Source organism: Carcharhinus amblyrhynchos, chromosome 23 (assembly GCF_965287045.1).
Source record: "Carcharhinus amblyrhynchos chromosome 23, sCarAmb.v2.hapA, whole genome shotgun sequence".
In the NCBI taxonomy this organism is placed as follows: Eukaryota; Metazoa; Chordata; class Chondrichthyes; order Carcharhiniformes; family Carcharhinidae; genus Carcharhinus; species Carcharhinus amblyrhynchos.
In genome coordinates, this window is record NC_137346.1 from 1,417,548 (window position 1) to 1,436,952 (window position 19,405).

The 19,405-nt window shown below is 48.3% G+C and overlaps 1 protein-coding gene across 2 annotated transcripts in view; it reads left to right on the forward strand.

The window, feature by feature from the left end:
* Positions 1–123: 123 nt before the first annotated feature.
* Positions 124–19,405, forward strand: part of poldip2 (polymerase (DNA-directed), delta interacting protein 2) — a 60,435-nt gene continuing 41,153 nt past the window's right edge. For both annotated transcript variants that reach the window (XM_080211094.1, XM_080211093.1), the window contains exons 1-5: positions 124–313; positions 7,902–7,983; positions 10,025–10,122; positions 14,992–15,091; positions 16,334–16,409. In XM_080211094.1, coding sequence (XP_080067220.1) covers positions 210–313; positions 7,902–7,983; positions 10,025–10,122; positions 14,992–15,091; positions 16,334–16,409 — 460 coding nt within the window. In that variant the 5' untranslated portion in view covers positions 124–209. The remainder of the gene's footprint in view (positions 314–7,901; positions 7,984–10,024; positions 10,123–14,991; positions 15,092–16,333; positions 16,410–19,405) is intronic.

The following is a 19,405-nucleotide window of genomic DNA, read 5'->3' on the forward strand; positions in this document are numbered from 1 at the left end:
TCTTTTTTGGGGGCAGAATTACGACCGGAGGGATAGGAGCGGGTAGAGGGAGGAGTGGCCACAGGCTCGGAGCGGGAGTGAGCGAGGCGGGGGCGCGCAGGGCGACGGGCGGGGGCGCGCAGAGCCAGCGGGAGCGCGCGGGCCCAGGCGGCTGGGCGCGGGGTTTGGGTTGTGCTCCGGGTCGGTGAGGCGAGGCTGGTCTCGGCGCGATGGCGGCCCCGGGCCTCAGGCGCTGTCTCTGGGCTCTGGCCCGGCTCCGGGCGCTTCCCCTCGGCGGCTCCCGGCAGCAGCGAGTCCGCCCGCTCTCCTCCAGGTAAGCGGCAGCTCCGGGCCCCGAACACGCACCCCCCCCACCTCACCCTCACCCCCCACCCCCCAACCTCACCCCCCACCCCCCCCACCTCACCCTCACCCCCACCCACCTCACCCTCACCCCCCACACACCTCACCCCCCACCTCACCCTCACCCCCCACCTCACCCTCACCCCCCACCCCCCCAACCTCACCCTCACCCCCCCCAACCTCACCCTCACCCCCCCCAACCTCACCCTCACCCCCATCCCCACACACCTCACCCCCCACCTCACCCTCATCCCCCCCACCCCCCCAACCTCACCCTCATCCCCCCCACCCCCCAACCTCACCCTCGTCCCCCCACCTCACCCTCATCCCCCCACCCTCCCCACCTCACCCTCATCCCCCCACCCCCCAACCTCACCCTCATCCCCCCCACCCCCCCAACCTCACCCTCATCCCCCCCACCCCCCCAACCTCACCCTCATCCCCCACCCACCCCCCCCAACCTCACCCTCATCCCCCCACCCCCCAACCTCACCCTCATCCCCCCCACCCCCCAACCTCACCCTCATCCCCCCAACCTCACCCTCATCCCCCCAACCTCACCCTCATCCCCCCCCAACCTCACCCTCATCCCCCCAACCTCACCCTCATCCCCCCAACCTCACCCTCATCCCCCCAACCTCACCCTCATCCCCCCAACCTCACCCTCATCCCCTCAACCTCACCCTCATCCCCTCAACCTCACCCTCACCCTCATCCCCCCCCCCCACCCTCACCCTCATCCCCCCCCCCACCCTCACCCTCATCCCCCCCCCACCCTCACCCTCATCCCCCCCCCCCACCCTCACCCTCATCCCCCCCCCACCCTCACCCTCATCCCCCCCCCCACCCTCACCCTCATCCCCCCCCCCACCCTCACCCTCATCCCCCCCCCACCCTCACCCCTCATCCCCCCCCACCCTCACCCTCATCCCCCCCCCCACCCTCACCCTCATCCCCCCCTCACCCTCATCCCCCCCCCACCCTCACCCTCATCCCCCCCCCCACCCTCACCCTCATCCCCCCCCCACCCTCACCCTCATCCCCCCCCCACCCTCACCCTCATCCCCCCCCACCCTCACCCTCATCCCCCCCCCCACCCCTCACCCTCATCCCCCCCCCACCCTCACCCTCATCCCCCCCCCCACCCTCACCCTCATCCCCCCCCCCACCCTCACCCTCATCCCCCCCCAACCTCACCCTCAACCCCACCCTTATCCCCACCCCCCAACCCCACCCTTATCCCCCACCCCCCAACCCCACCCTTATCCCCCACCCCCCCAACCCCACCCTTATCCCCCACCCCCCCACACCTCACCCCCCCCCACACCTCACCCCCCCCCCACACCTCACCCCCCCCCCACACCTCACCCCCCCCCACACCTCACCCCCCCCCCACACCTCACCCCCCCCCCCACACCTCACCCCCCCCCCACACCTCACCCCCCCCCCACACCTCACCCCCCCCCCCACACCTCACCCCCCCCCCACACCTCACCCCCCCCCCCACACCTCACTCCCCCCCCCCACACCTCACCCCCCCTCCCCTTCCCTCCCCCCCCCTCCCTCCCCCTCCCTCCCCCCCCTCCCCCCCCTCCTCCTGTGCCCGTTGATGAACACTTTGACCACATGCCATGCTTGGGTGACACAGGATTCCTGCCCTCAGCTGAGTCTGTTTATTGAAATTTCAAACTTTCTGATTTGGAAAGAGTCAAGCTGATAATGTATGACCGCTGAGACCTGTGCTCCTGTTTCTAATCAAATTTCACAACACAGTCAACAAACCTCACTCTCTACTACAAGAAAGAAATCTGTTTTCTGGTCATTAGCATATTAAGTAAAGTGACCCTGTATGCTATGTGTAAACCCAACCATGTTCCAGCACCGTCTGTCAAAATCATAGAAGGCTCTGTGTGTATGTCTGTACCAAGACCATTTCACTCAAGCTGTCTAACCTCTTGGAGGTTTTGCGTCCTACAAACAAGTTAACCTGAAAATCTGTCCAGGAAAATGTTCCTCATTTTTTTAATCCTACTACAGATTATTTTTAGATATTTGTTCTATGTGTGGGCTAGTCCAGCATTTATTAACAAACTCTAACTGCCCTTGAGAAGGCAGTGGTGAACAGCTGCCTTGAACTGCTGCTGTCGATGTGGTATAGGTTCACCCACGGTGCTGTCAGATTTGATTTATTATTATCACGTGTGTTTTTAAAAATTTATTAATTGCAAGTAAGGCTACATTAACATTGCAATGAAGTTACTGTGAATTTCCCCTGATTGCCACACTTCGGCACCTGTTTGGGTCAATGCACCTAACCAGCATGTTTTCCAGACTGTGGGAGGAAACTGGAGCACCCAGAGAAACCTACACAGATACGGAGAAAAGCAGATTACGACAGATACTGCAAAAGAGAAAATGCTGGAAAATCTCAGCAGGCCTGGCAGCATCTGTAAGGAGAGAAAAGAGCTGATGACCCTTTGTTAAAGCAGATACAGGGAAAATGTGCAAACTCCAGACAGTGACCCAAGTTGGGAATCGAGCCTGTGTCCCTGGCACTGTGAGGCAGCAGTGCTAACCACTGTGTCGCTCCCAAAAAAACATTTCCTTAATCAAATGGAATTTAATGTTGGCAAGTGCAAGGTGGTCCACTTTGGTAGGAATAATGGTACGAAGGACTATTTCTTACGTGACGAAAAACTGCAGCAGGCGACAGTGCAGAGGGACCTTGGGGCCCTTGTGCATGAGTCGCAAAAACCCAGCCTGCAGGTGCAGCAGGTGGTCAGGAAGGCAAATGGGATGCTGGCCTTCATAGCGAGGGGGATTGAATATAAAAGTAGGGAGGTCTTGCTGCGGCTGTATAGGGCATTGGTGAGACCACAGCTGGAGTACTGTGTGCAGTTTTGGTCGCCGCACTTACGCAAGGATATTTTGGCCTTGGAGGGAGTGCAGAGGAGGTTTACTAGGCTGATGCCGGAGTTGAGGGGGTTGAGCTATGAGGAGAGGCTGAATAAACTAGGCTTGTACTCGTTAGAGTTTAGAAGAACGAGGGGAGATCTCATTGAGACGTATAAGATGATGAATGGGATGGATAGGATAGAGGTGAAGAGACTCTTCCCGCTCAGAAAGGACAGTAGGACTAGTGGGCACAGCCTCAAGATAAAGGCGGGGGGGGTGGTTTAGAACGGAGTTGAGGAGGAACTTCTTCACTCAAAGGGTGGTGAATCTCTGGAATTCTCTGCCCATTGAGGTGGTGGAAGCTGCCTCGCTAAATATTTTTAAGACGCGGGTTGATGGGTTTTTGATATGCGAGGGGATTAAGGGTTATGGGGAGAGGGCGGGAATGTGGAACTGAGCCACGATAGATCAGCCATGATCTTATTGAATGGCGGGGCAGGCTCGAAGGGCTAGATGGCCTACTCCTGCTCCTATTTCTTATGTTCTTCTTATGCTGGCTATTTTTCCAAGGCAGTGGGAAGTTTGACAAGATACCTCACAAGAGGTTATTGCTGAAGGTCAGAGGACATGGAGTTGGGGGTAGGGTGTTAGCGTGGATGGAGGACTGGTTGTCAAATAGGGGGCAGAGAGTGGGGGTCAATGGGTGCTATTCGGATTGGCGGATGGTGACTAGTGGAGTGCCTCAGGGGTCGGTGCTGGGGCCTCAGCTATTTACCATTTATATAGATGATCTGGAGGAGGGAACCGAGTGTATGGTGTCGAAATTTGCTGATGACACCAAGATTGGTGGAAAGGCAAATTGTGCGGAGGGTGTGGAGAGTCTGCAGAAGGATCTAGATAGGCTGGGCGAATGGGCCAGGAAATGGCAAATGGAACTTAATGTTGGCAAGTGTGAGGTGGTCCACTTTGGTAGGAATAATGGTAGGAAGGATTAGTACTTGCGTGGAGAAAAACTGCAGCAGGCGACGGTGCAGAGGGACCTCGGGGTCCTTGTGCATGAGTCGCAAAAACCCAGCTTGCAGGTGCAGCAGGTGGTCAGGAAGGCGAATGGGATGCTGGCCTTCATAGCGAGGGGGATTGAATATGAAAGTAGGGAGGTCTTGCTGCGGCTGTATAGGGCATTGGTGAGGCCGCAGCTGGAGTACTGTGTGCAGTTTTGGTCGCCGTACTTACGCAAGGATATTTTGGCCTTGGAGGGAGTGCAGAGGAGGTTTACTAGGCTGATGCCGGAGTTGAGGGGGTTGAGCTATGAGGAGAGGCTGAATAAACTAGGCTTGTACTCGTTAGAGTTTAGAAGAATGAGGGGAGATCTCATTGAGACGTATAAGATGATGAATGGGATGGATAGGATAGAGGTGGAGAGACTCTTCCTGCTCAGAAAGGACAGTAGGACTAGGGGGCACAGCCTCAAGATAAAGGGGGGGCAATTTAGAACGGAGTTGAGGAAGAACTTCTTCACTCCAAGGGTGGTGAATCTCTGGAATTCTCTGCCCGTTGAAGTGGTGGAGGCTACCTCGCTCAATATTTTTAAGAAGCGGGTTGATGGGTTTTTGATAAGAGAGGGGATTAAGGGTTATGGGGAGAGGGCGGGAATGTGGAACTGAGACACGACAGATCAGCCATGATCTTATTGAATGGCGGGGCAGGCTCGAAGGGCCAGATGGCCTACTCCTGCTCTTATTTCTTATGTTCTTATGTTCACGAAAGACTGGTTTGCGTCATGGATTGGGCTTAATTCACGACTATGTGTAGTTCCTTGCGGTTTTGGGCAGAGCAGGAGCCATACCAAGCTGTGATACACCTAGAAAGAATACTTCCTGTGGTGCCTTTGTAAAAGTTGGTGAGACTCGTAACTGACATGCCAAACTTCCTTTGTCTCTTGAGAAATTATAGGTGTTGGTGGGCTTTCTTAACTATAGTGGCCGTGTGGAGAGACCAGAACAGGGGTTGTTGGTGATCTGGGCACTTAAGAAACTTGAGGCTCTCAACCAGTTCTACTTCGTTCCCATTGATATAGTCAGGGGCATGTTCTCCACTATGCTTCCTGAAGTTGATGACTGTCTTCTCTGTTTTAGTGACATTAAGGGAGTGATTGCTGTTGCACCAATTCGCCAGATTCCCCATCTCATTCCTGTATTCCATCTCATCATTGAGATCTGACTCACTATGGTGGTGTCGTCAGCAAACTTGAAAATCGAGTTGGAAGGGAATTTGGCCACACAGTCATTGCTATATAAGGTGTGTAGTAAGGGGCTGAGAACACATCCTTGTAGGGCACCAGTGTTGAGGATGATCATGGAGATGTTGCCTGTCCTTACTGATTGCGGGCTGTGAGGGAGCCTAGGAATTTGATCCAGCGACTGAAAGAATGACCAAAATATATCCAAGACAGGTTGATATGTGACTTGAGAGGTGATGGTGCTCCCACAGCATTGCTGCTGCCATTCATCTCACAGGAGAGGCAGATATTTCTTGATGACTTGCTGTGTTCACCCTGTACAAGCTGCGTGATACAGTGTGCTGGTGGTGGGTGAGATGAATATTGCGACATTGCGGGGATGGGGGAGGACTGAGATTCTCCCCATGCATGTGTGTGAAATGAACCTCCAGGGAGCCAGTTAATTTGTGAAGAGTGATATTTTTATAATCAGCTGGACTAAAACTTGTTGAGGTAGAGGGTCAATGAAATTGATTACCAGCACAGTTTGTTCAGAGAGCAGGGAAAACAATTAACGCTCCTCAAGTAGATGATTCAGTGTTTGAGGAGAGTCTGCAGCCTGGTTAGATGTGGACAGATTGCTGGAATCAAGCACTCCTCACTATCATGTTGCTGAGGTTGTTGTTTGTGATGTGAAATTGGGTGTGGTATTCTCTGGAGTTTAGAGTAATGGGAGCTGAACTGAGGTTCTGAAGGGATTGACAAGGTAGCTATGAGGACATTGTTCCCCTGAATCGGGAAATCTGAAACACAGGCACAGTGTCAGGTTAAGGGGCCAATAATTCAGGACTGAGAAGGAGAAATTATTTCACTCAAAGGGTTGTGAATCTTTGCAAATCTCTACCCCAGAGGGTTGTAGGTACTCCATGTTGAACATCAGAGGCTGAAAGAGGCAATTTTTGGTCTCGGGGAATTATGGGATGTGGGAACATCCCATCCCAGCCACTGCTTCCTGACGTTCAAGTCGGGGACCCTGACTGATGCAAGAAATCCAGATAAGATCTGTGGAAAACCATCAAAGATGCCAAGAGACAGTACTGGACCAGCTATAGTCCCAAACTAACCACACAAACACCCACCAATTATGGCCAGGCCTACACAACATAACAGGCTACAAGATGAAGGTAGGTAAAATCGCCGGCACCAATGCACTCCTCCCCGATGAGCTCAGTGCATTCTATGTCCGTTTTGAGCAAGAGGTCAGTGAGAGCACACCCTCCACCCTGGAAGCCTTGGCCGAACTTGTATCTTGAGGGTCACCCTCGCAGACACCATTTTGGCTTTCTTAAAAGTTAACTCGTGGAAAGTGACTGGTCCTGATGGGGTATCTGGACGAGCACTCAGATCCTGCACGGATCAACTGGCAGGGATATTTGGAGCCATCTTTAGACTCTCCTTATACTGATCTGAGGTCCCTGTACCAAAGAAAAGCCATTAATGACTTTCATCTGGTGGCTGTGACATCCATCATTAAAGGTTAGTTATGGCAGGTGTCAATTCCGGTCTCCCAGATTGCCTGGATCCACTACAGTGCGCCTATCGCTGCAGCAGGTCCACAGCAGATGCCACCTCCCTGACCTTACACTCAACCATGGAACATGTGGATAACAGGGACCAGACTTACGTTAGATTTCATACTGCAACAAATACAAAAGGTCATGAAAGAAGCCCAGTCCATCACGCAAACCAGTCTGCCATCCATTGGCTCAGACTACACTTTCTGCTGCCTCGGAAAAGCAGCCAGCATAATCAAGAACTGCACTCTCTCAGACAATCTCTCTTCCACCTTCTGTCGGGAAAAACAATCATCTGAGGTCACATACCAACTGACTCGAGAACAGCATCTTCCCTCTTGCTATCAGACCTTTGAATGGACCTATTTGTTTCTCTATACCTTTGCTATGACTAACAACTAAATTCTGCACCCCCTCTACATGCTCAATGAACGCTGTGCTTTTTTTAAATTCATTCGTAGGACATGGACGCCACTGGCTGACCAGCACTTATTGCCCATCTCTGCCTTCCCAAAACGTTAGGATTAATAGTCTAGCAATAATTCCACTAGGCACTTGCCCCCTTTTATCTGTATAGAGTGCAAGAGACAATACTTTTCACAGTATCCCAATATATGTCAAAAATAAATCAAACCAAAAGCAGGTGGGAAAATGGAGTTGAAGCCCAAGATCAGCCAGGATCGTATTGAGTGGTAGAACAGGCTCAGTGGGCTGAATGGTCTCCTGCTACTATTACTTCTATTTATGGATTTGGCAGTATCTTGTGCTGTTGCTATAGTAGTGCTGGATCAAGTGGCTCGTAGACCACTGATTGTAGAGTCTTGTCTTCTGGTTTAGGTTCATTCTGAAATTGGGCCTTTTCTGTCTTCCAGAAATCGTCCTGAAGGCAAAGTGTTGGAACCAGTCGGAGTGTTTGAAGCACTCAAGCAACAAGGAAAATATGAAACCGGTCAGGTAAGAGACTGAGTCCCCACAAGAGGAAGCATCTGCTCTAAGTCTACTCTGTCAACATCTTTTACCATCTTGTATACTTCAATTAGATCTCCTCTCACTATTCTAAACTCTAGAGAGTATCGGCCTAAACTGCTCAATCTCTCTTCAGAAGACAAACCCCTCATCTCTGGAAACAATCTAGTGAATCTTTTCTGAACTGTCTCTAATGTCACTACATCCTTCCTCAAATCAGGGGACTACAACCATACACAGTACTCCAGGTGAGGTCTCACTAATGCTTTGTACAGTTGCAGCAACACTTCCTTACTTTTATACTCTATTCCTTTAGCTCTAAATGCCAGAATTCCATTTGTTTTCTTTATTATCTGATGTACCTGCATACCAGTTTTCTGTGACTCATGCACGAGGACACCCAGATTCCTCTGCACCGAAGCTGCCCAAACATATTCTCCGTTTAGATAATAAGTTGCCGTCAGTGGATAACCTCACACACATCTGCATTAAATTCTGTTGCAACTTTGGCCACTCACCAAACCTTTCCACGTTCATTTGTAAATTTCATACTTCCTCATTGCAACTTATTACCCCGTCTATTTTTGCCACATCTACAAATTTGGCTTTAGTACCCTCTATCCCTGTATCCAAGTCATTAATATAGATTGGAAATAGCTGGGGCCTGAGGACTGAACCCTGTGGTACCCACAAGTTACATGTTGCCAACCAGAAAATTTATCCCCACTCTCTGCTTTCTGTTGGTTAGCCAGACTTTTATCCAAGCTAATAAATTACCCTAACCCCATGTGAACAAATCTTGTATATTAATCTTGTGCGGCACTTTATCAAATACCTTCTAGAAATCCAGATATACTACAGCTACAGAATCCCCATTATCCACTTACTTCGTTACATTTTTGAAGAATTCTTAACAAATTAGTCAAAGCTGTTTTACCCTTTATAAAACAATGCTGACTCTGATGGATTGCGTTTTGACTTTCCAAATGTCCTGTTATTGTTTCCTTAATAATGGATTCTAACAGTTTCCCAACAAGATGTTAAACCAACTGGTCTATAGTTTCCGATTTTCTGCCTCCCTGCCTTTTTGAATAAGGGGATTATATTAGCATTTTCCAATCCATTGGAACCTTTCCCACATCCAGGGATTATAATCAATGGATCTACTATCTCCCCTGCTACTTCCTAGAGTGTAGGCTGCTAGTAAAATGTAGGAAATGCTGCCAGTGCTCATCAACTGTCTTATTTTCCTGCCCAGTCCACTGGGGCCAAATCTGTCCTCATGACTGTGTGATTGCCTTTGTTTAACTCTGGAAGGAGGGACTCCAGTTTCTCACTCTCAAACTGAATTTTGAATTCTGTCATACTATGATCACGCTTCCTTAGAGGATCCTTAACTATGCGGTCATTAATTAATCCCTGCTCATTACACTATACCACATTGTATTGCTCCAGGAAACAGCTTCTAATACGTTCAATGAACTCTCGCTCAAGGCTACCCTTGCCAATTTGATTAATCCAGTGAACTATTCTTTGTTCTTTTCTTGATATTCAGGAGAATAAAAGGGGCTTCTATTGAAATATAGAAGATTGGAAGAGTACCTGACAGGGTGGATACGGGGAGAATCTGGATTTAGAGTTTCACCATTTTAGGACAGGAAGTTCAGCTGTTTAGGACTGAGATGAGAAATTTATTCCTTCTGGGAATTGTAAATCTTTGGGATTTTCCATCTCGGTGGGCTGTGGATTCTCAGTCAGAGTATATTCAATATTGATGTAGATAGCATTTTGGATATTTGGGAAATTGAAGGATATGGGGATCAGGCAGGAAGTGGAGTTGATGTCTAAGATCACCCTGGATCGTATTGAATGACGGAACAGGCTCAAAGGGCCCAATAACCTATTCCCCCGTCTCTTATTGTTGTGCTCAGGCCTGGATTGTAGCCCTGTGTGATGGCAGCAAGGGTGTAACCTTATCCTGGATTGCTGGAGCAGTCCCTGATCTTTTTCTTGTCTTGTCTCTCTGTAGTTGTTTCTGCACAGTGTGTTTGGTTACCGAGGTATAGTCCTATTCCCCTGGCACGCCAGACTGTATGACCGTGATGTGGCATCCTGCAGCTCTGACAGGTAAGGAATGAACGTCCTCGAGCAACTCATTGCTATCCCTGGTTTTATCTTACTCGAGCTTTAAGATTAAAGTTGTTTATTAGGATATCCACATAATTCACTGTAGTTTTCATTGGATTATATTTCCTTGTTCCTTCCACTCTGTTCAGAGTGGTTCTGGAAGGGAGAGGCACCTCAACAGAGTGGCTTCATTGGGAATTTGGAGGAAAGGAGAAATGATCTAGTATATAAACTCAATAGATAGATTATGAGATGTGGGGATTATGTGGGGATAGATTATTAGATGCCGGAGATGAGGGGGTTAGCCTATGAAGAGAGACTGAATAGACTGGGTCTGTACTCGTTGGAGTTTAGAAGGCTGAGGGGGGATCTTATAGAGACATATAAGATAATGGAAGGGGATGGATAGGGTAGAGGTAGAGAGATTCTTCCCGCTTAGAAAGGATAGCAGGACTAGAGGGCACAGCCTCAAGATAAGGAAGGGAGGGGGGAGGGGGACAGTTTAGATCGGAGTTGAGGAGGAACTTCTTCACTCAAAGGGTGATGAATCTCTGGAATTCTCTGCCTGTTGAAGTGGTGGAGGCTACCTCGCTAAATATATTTAAGTCACGGGTAGATAGGTTTTTGATAGACAAGGGAATTAAGGGTTATGGGGAGAGAGTGGGAAAGTGGAACTGATCCACTTCAGATCAGCCATGATCTTACTGAATGGTGGGGCAGGCTCGAAGGGCTAGATGGCCTACTCCTGCTCCTATTTCTTATGTTCTTATATATAAACTGGAGGAATGTAAATATTAAGAGTTATGTTATAGCTACAGAGCTACATTAGGTAAGAGTTAACAGCTTTTTTATAAAAAATGAAAACCTTGATAAATGTTCCACTGGGTGTAAATTTAACGTAAGAGTCTTTAGGCTAAAGTTGTGGCAGGGGACCGTAGTCCTGTGTGTGCATGTGGAAATTCATAGACACGCCTTGTAGTCTGGATGACCAAGTGTTCAGGAAGTGCCACCAGTTTGACCAACTTGAGCTCTGGGTTTTGGAGCTTGAGCTTTGGCTCAGGACTTTGAGGTGTGTCCATAAGGCTGAGAATTATGTGGACAACACCTTTTTAGATGTGGTCATCCTGCATCTTAAGGAAGTTCAGAGCCAGAGAGGGAACGGGAGACCATTAATCAGAAGAAGGGAGGCAGGCAGGAAGTTAGGAAGGCTCAAGAGTGTATCTCACTCAAGAACCATTTTTCTGTGTTGGAAATTGGTGAGAGTGATGGTTCTGCTTGGGAATGCAGCACTGTGGGTGTCTACACCAGCAGGGAGGAGTAAGCCTGGAAGAGCAGTAGTGATAGGAGACTTGATAGTGGGGGTGTAGACAGGTGTTTCTGCACCGACAGATGTGACTCCAGGTTGGTATGCTTCCTCCCTGCTGCCAGGGTCCAGGTTATCACTGAACGGCTACAGGGCATCCTGACTGGGGAGGGTGAACAGTCAGAGGTCATTGTTCATGTTAGTACCAAGAATATAGATAGAAAGAGGGAGGAGGTCCTGTAACAAGTGTTTAGGGAGCTAGGTAGCAGAATGAACAGCAAGACTTCAAAGGTTGTAACGTCTGGATTTACTCCCAGTCCCACGTGCTCGTGAGTATAGGAATAAGAGGATGGAGCAGATCAATGTGTGGCTAAAGAGGTAGTGCAGGAGGGCCCTTTAGTTTCCAGTATCACTGGGTCCATTTCTGGGGAAGGTGGGAACTTTGCAAGTTGGGATGGGTTGCACCTAAACCAGAATGGGACTAACATCCTTGTAGGGAGGTTTGCTACAGCTGTTGGGGTGGATTAAACTAATTAGGTTGAGGGAGGGCGGGAGCAGTGGGGTACGGCATGAAGTTATGATGGGGCAGTGGGACATGGTGTGGAGATATGGGGGGGGAGGGGGCAGTGGGATATGACATGGAGGTGTAGTAGGGGCTGATGCACAGCAAAATATAGAAGAAAAACTGGTCAGCCTGGAAGACAGAGTGATTATAGTAAGGCTGGATGGCATTTATTATAATGCAAAGAGTCCTGCGAGTAAGACAGATGAGTTGAGGGTGTTTATTAACAGATGGATAAATGATATTGCTATCACAGAAACATGGCTGAGGAAGGAACAGGACTGGCAGATCAATATTCCAGGGTATAGAATCTTCAGGCAGTACAGCGGGGCATGTAAAAGCGAAGATGGTGTTGGAAGATGATGATCAAGGAGTCAGTTGCTGCAGTAGGGAGGGAAGATAATTTAGAAAATTCTCCAAATGAGTCCAAATGGGTAGGATGTTGAAATGGGGCAATTACATAGCTGGGAGTGTACTATAGGCCCCCAAACAGTCAGGGCAAGCAAGTAGGCAAATCTCAGTGAAGTGTAGAAATAATAGGGTAATAATTGTGAGGGATTTCAACTTCCCCAACATTAACTGGCATAGTCAAAATACGAAAGGCTTAGAGGGGGTGGAATTTTTAAAGTGCACCCAGGAGAGCTTTTTATTGCCAAGCTGAAAGCCCTAAAATAGAGAGGGTGGTGCTGGATCTAGCTTTAGGGAATGAAGCCAGGCAGGTAGCACAAGTTTCAATGGGGCAGCATTTTGGTGATAGTGACCATAACTCTGTAGGACTGAAGACACTTGTGGAAAGGGACAAAAGAAGACCAGAAATAAAGATTCTGAATTGCAGACAGTCAGTTTTAATAGGATAAGACAGGACCTGGCCAAAGTTAACTGGGAGTAGCAACTTGTAAGAAAATCTACAGCAGTGTGGTAGGATTCATTCACAAAGGAAATAGAGAGAATACTGGCCAACCTGAAACCACAGGGTGGGAGCAATGTGTCCAGAGAAACCTGGATGTCAAGGGATATCCAGGGTTTCATAAGGGGAAAAAAGAAACTTATGGCAGATACTGAACGTGCAAAACAGCAGAAGCCCAAGAACAGTATTGAAAGTGCACAGAGTTACTTAAACAATAAATTAGGAGAGCAAAGTGAAAGCAGGAGAAAGCGCTGATAGGTAAAGTAAAGGAAAATCCTAAGGTGCCTTATAAGTATGTTAAGGGAAGGAGGATGACTGGGGAAAGAGTAGGGCCCATTAGAAACCAACATAGCAATGTGTGTATGGAGTCAAGATACAGGTGATGTTCTAAATGAGTATTTTGCGTTTGTGTTCACTGTGGAGAAAGGTGATGCAGGTATAAAATCCCTGAGGAACATTCTGATTTACTTCAATTTAACATCGAGACGGAGGAGATATTAAACAGGCCAAAAGGTGGAAAAATCCCCAGGCCCAGATGAGATGTCTCCCCAGGCAAGGGAGGAGGTTGCAGAGGCTCTGACATCAATTTTCAAATCCTGTCTGGCCACGGAAGAGGTGCCAGAGGACGGCTAATGTGTTACCATTATTCAAGAAGGAATGTAAGGATGAACGAGTTAGTTACAGGCCAGTGAGTCTGAAATCAGTGGCAGGGAAATTATTATAAAGTATTCTGAGGGACAAAATTAATCTCCACTGTCAGCATGGCTTTGTCTTGGGAGAGACCATGAATGTGCAAAACAGCTGAAGCCCAAGAACAGTATAGAAAGTGCACAGAGTTACTTAAACAATAAATTAGGAACTGGACTGAATTTTTCGAGGGGGTGACTGGGTGTGTAGATGAAGGCAGTGCAGTTGCTGTAGTCGACATGGACTTCAGTCAGGCCTTTGACAAGGGCCCACATGGGAGACTAATGAAGATGGGGCTGTATAAAACGCTGGTTAGATCACAGCTGGAGTACTATGCGGTTGCTACACTATAGAAAGGTTGTGATTGTATTGGAGAGGATGCAGAGGAGATTCACCAGGATGTTGCCTGAGCTGGAGCCTTTCAGCTATCAAGAGTCTGGATAGCCTGGTGTTGTTTTCCTTAGAGCAGGGAAGGCTGAGGGGGGAGCCTGATCAAGGTGTATAAAATCAGGAGCAGCAGAGTTAGGGTGGATTTCCCCTTAGCAGAGAGGTCAATAACCAGGGGGCATAGATTTAAGGTAAAAATGACAAGCATACCATATTCAATCTTGCCATCGTTGGCCTCAGCTGGTTAAGGTAACGAGTAGCCGGCGATTTAGACCAGGAATGTCCCGGGGAATCATGTTATGTAACAGTTAATGGAGGATGTGCTTCAGTTGCCTTGAATGATGTTCAGTGACACTACATCAAGGCAATCAGGAGGGAGAAGAAACTGCTGAGGAAAGAAAGTGGTGTAAGCAAGAGTACTCAGGGGTGGGGTGAGGCAGCACAGAGCCTTGTCTGTAGCTGATTAGGAGGGGGATTGGAGCCAGCACAGAGCCCAATCAATGGTATTGGAATGGTCCATTTTGCCAAGCACTCTTAAAGCTGCTGCCCAGTTTATGTGGTGCTGCTGTAGCTGTTTACAAAAGAAGGAATGAAATGAGGCTAAGTAAACTGTTCAAATTGGTATTAAACAGCTGGCCCAGGAATTTCTCCCAGTTGCCCACTGTGACTTTAACAGAAGTTTGGCAAATCCCTGGCGAGATCTAGAAAAAGGGTTTGCGCTAAAGCTATAGCAGGAGAATCGAGCAGGAATTCTCAGCACTGGGGTCTGGAATCCTGTAAGTGGGACTGCATCAATGTTTCTGGGGCACAAGGTCCCCTTTCTAATTACTTTCAGCATATTTACCATTGTTTTGGAATGATTTTCCCATTCCTAACTCATGGGTGTGTTTGTTCAGAGCAGTACTTTCGAGATGTATGTGTATAAGTCTTTGCTGTTTGAAGTGGAAACAGGCAGGATCTTGAGTTTAATATTCTCCTGCTTGCAGCATGGCTGAATTAACCTTTTGTGTGTCTCCCACACAGTAAAACAGAAAGCTCGGGAAATCAAGGTTCCAAAGAGGTCAAAGGCAAAACTCACACCTACTATCAGGTGTTGATCGACACCAGGGATTGTCCTCATATAGTAAGTGTAAGCACCCTTACGTAGTCCGTGGGAGATGGTGCAGGGTGTTACTTATCCAGGAGTATTCTGCTAGGTTTAGTGTGTGGGAAGGTGTATTCTGAAAAGAGTAACAGACAAAACCAGAATGATGGGAAGTTTCCAGAATGTTCTAAGCTGCAGAAAAATCTTGTCATAGAAACCCTACACTGCAGAAAGAGGCCATTCGGCCCATCGGGTCTGCACTGACAACAATTCCATCTCCGCCTTATCCCCACTACCCCACACATTTATCCCATTAATCCCTCTAACCTACACATCCCAGGACAGTAAGGGGCAATTTTAGCAAGGCCAATCAACCTAACCTGCACATCTTTGGACTGTGGGAGGAAACGAGAGCACTTGGAGGAAACCTACACAGACACGAGGAGAAGTGCAAACTCCACACAGACAGTGACCCGAGCTGGGATTTGAACCCAGGTCCTTGGAGCTGTGAGGCAGTAGTGCTAACCACTGTGCCACCATGCCACTCATGATCTCTGGATTCCAAGTGGAAGTCTTTAGTGAGATAGAAAGCAAAGAATTGTTTTGAGTTTTTTCCTGAACGTGGTTCTTCATAATAATTAATAATCATTCCATCACTCCTAATATCTCAGTGCATGTAAAGGCACTGGCCCATGTGACTGTGGCATTGGGACAGGGAGATCCCAGCGACTGGGTTAGTTTCTGTTGGCCAGCGGTCCTGCTGTTATTCACTGTGCTGCGTCCTGATAAGTCCCAGTGTACAGAGTAGTAAAGCTTGAATCTGATGTTCCGTAGGTCATCCAACTGTGTGCTTTCTCTGGTTTAAACAGAAACTTTGATGTCATGAACAAAGTACTGGGGAGCATGCAGCATCTGAGGAGCTGAAGCCCAGTGCCTTAAGGGAGGGGGAGAGGAATTGGGTGGGGCTCAATGAGAATTGGTGCAGTAGAGATTCATGGGTGTTGGGGGAATGTGGGAATTGGGATGGGGCTATTGAGAGAATGTGGGAATTGGGATGGGGATGTATTGTGGCTGAGAGGAAATTAATGCTGTGGGATTCAGTTTGCAACACAACATGGAGGGGAGACCTGAATCAACAGAGGGGCAATTGTTATTTTTCCTTTGGCATTCAGCTAATGTTGGGTTGGAGTTGGTAATCTTTGGTATGCCAGAGCAGTACACTCAGCTGCTTTTACCTTGTATTTAACTCCGAGTGATTACATCTGTGTTTTCCACTTGTAGTCTCAGAGGTCGCAGACTGAAGCGGTGACCTTTCTCGCAAATCATGATGACAGCAGAGCTCTTTACGCGATTCCAGGTAAAACGGTGATCTTTTGTTTATGGTGCAAAAGCAGGAGGGCCCCAGGTTTGCAGAATCACAGAGTTATTACAGTGCTGAAGAAAGTTAGTTAGCCCATTGTGTTTGCACTGGCTTGATGCTTTGATCGAACCTGCCTTCAGCTCACATTCCGGACCCCAATCACTCACTCTGACAAGCTTTTTTCACATCACATTTGTTTCTTTTGCAAAGCACTTTAAATCTGTGCCCACTTGTTCCCGATCCTTTTACGAGCGCAAAGCATTCTGATGAACACCTTCTGCATTCTCCAGCCATTCACATACTTTCAATGGTGTGACACCCAGAACTGTTCACAGTATTCCAGCTGAGCTCTAACTAGTGTTTTGTATAAATTCAGCATAACTTCTTTGGTCTTGTGCTTTATATCTCTAGTAATAAAGCCTTGGATGCTGCATGCTTTACTATCTGCTTTCTCCACCTATCCCACCACCTTCAGTGTTCTACACATGTGTACACTCAGGCCCTTCTGCTCCTGCACCTCTTTAAGAATTTTATCCCTTATTTTATATTGTCTCTCCATGTTCTTCCTGTTAAAACGCATCATGTTAGAGGAGATAGTGGTATTGTCACTGGACTAGGGTTCAGATCCCACCGTGGCAGATGGTGAAATTTGAATTCAATGAAACAAACATCTGGAATTAAGAATATATTGATGACCATTGAAACCATTGCCGATTGTTGTAAAAGCCCATCTGATTCTCTAATTTCCTTTTGGGAAGGAAATCTGCCATCTTATCTGATCTGGCCTACATGTGACTCCAGATCCACAGCAATGCGGTTGATTCTTTAAAAAATAAATGTCCCCACAAAGGCAATTAGAGGGGGCAACAAATGCTGTCTTGCCAGCAATGCCTATATCCATAATGGATTTTGAAAAAACACACTTTTCCAGATTGAACTTCCTGTGTCACCTGTCTGCCCACTCCACCAACCTGCCTGTCTGTTGAAGTTCTATACTGTTCTCTGCATGGTTTACAATAGTTCCAAGTTTTGTGTCATGCCTAAATTGCCCCCTGCGCACCAAGATCCAGATCAATGATATGTATCAGGAAAAGCAAGGGTCCCAATACTGACAAGCATGCTTGGTTTCATCGGTCAGAGCATTGAAAACAGGAGTTGGGATGTCTTGTTGAAGTTGTACAAGACATTGGTAAGGCCAGACTTGGAATACTGTGTACAGTTCTGGTCACCCTGTTATAGAAAGGATATTTTTAAAGTAGAAAGAGCGCAGAAAAGATTTACTAGGGTGCTACTGGGACTTAATGGATTGAATTATAAGGGGAGGCTGAATAGACTGGGACTTCTTACCCTGCAGCGTAGGCGGCTGAGGAGTGATCTTATACAGGCCTATAAAATAATGAGGGGTACAGATCAGCTAGACAAGAACATAAGAACATAAGAAATAGGAGCAGGAGTAGGCCATCTAGCCCCTCGAGCCTGCCCCGCCATTCAATAAGATCATGGCTGATAAACAAGAAACAAAGAACAACCCAGCATGGGAAACAGGCCCTTCGGCCCAACGAGCCCGCGCCGCCGCATCGCCCTACACCTATTCTACCCTGCATGTCTACGAATGGGACCCTACTCAGTCAGATTCAGGGAAGAAATAGTGTCAATTTGGTGGAAACCAATTAGCCTAAGAGCACATCTTTGGGGTGTGGGAGGAAACCGGAGCGCCCGGAGGAAACCCACGCAACCACAGGGAGAATGCGCAAACTCCCACAGACACAGGCCCAAATCCATGTATCTGCACAGCTAGCAGTGCTAGTCACTGAGCTGTTGTGGAGCCCGTCTATCGGTCCAGGATCAAGCACACACACCGACATGAAGTACTAGGCCACTCCTGGACTTCCAAGAGCAGCCCACGCACAACCCGCCGTGTGCATGCCCCTCGCTTGACACGAGGTGGACCTCCACCTGTGGAATAAAGACAAAACATATTAGTTATACAGCCTGCCCTTCCGGTGTCTCCCGAGGTTTACCCTATTTAATAGCCCCATCTGTCGTGGCTCAGTTCCACATTCCCGCCCTCTCCCCATAACCCTTAATCCCCTCTCTTATCAAAAACCCATCAACCCGCGTCTTAAAAATATTTAGCGAGGTAGCCTCCACCACTTCAACAGGCAGAGAATTCCAGAGATTCACCACCCTTTGAGTGAAGAAGTTCCTCCTCAACTCCGTTCTAAACCACCCCCCCTTTATCTTGAGGCTGTGCCCCCTAGTCCTACTATCCTTTCTGAGCGGGAAGAGTCTCTCCACCTCTATCCTATCCATCCCATTCATCATCTTATACGTCTCAATGAGATCTCCCCTCATTCTTCTAAACTCTAACAAGTACAAGCCTAATTTATTCAGCCTCTCCTCATAGCTCAACCCCCTCAACTCTGGCATCAGCCTAGTAAACCAAAATATCCTTGTGTAAGTACGGCGCCCAAAACTGCACACAGTACTCCAGCTGCGGCCTCACCAATGCCCTATACAGCTGCAGCAAGACCTCCCTACTTTTATATTCAATCCCCCTCGCTATGAAGGCCAGCATCCCATTTGCCTTCCTGACCACCTGCTGAACCTGCAAGCTGGGTTTTTGCGACTCATGCACAAGGACCCCGAGGTCCCTCTGCACCGTCGCCTGCTGCAGTTTTTCGCCACGTAAGTAATAATCCTTCCTACCATTATTCCTACCAAAGTGGACCACCTCACACTTGCCAACATTAAATTCCATTTGCCATTTCCTGGCCCATTCGCCCAGCCTATCTAGATCCTTCTGTAGACTCTCCACACCCTCTGCACAATTTGCCTTTCCACCAATCTTGGTGTCATCAGCAAATTTTGACACCCTACACTCGGTTCCCTCCTCCAGATCATCTATATAAATGGTAAATAGCTGAGGCCCCAGCACCGACCCCTGAGGCACTGCACTAGTCACCATCCGCCAATCCAAATAGCACCCATTG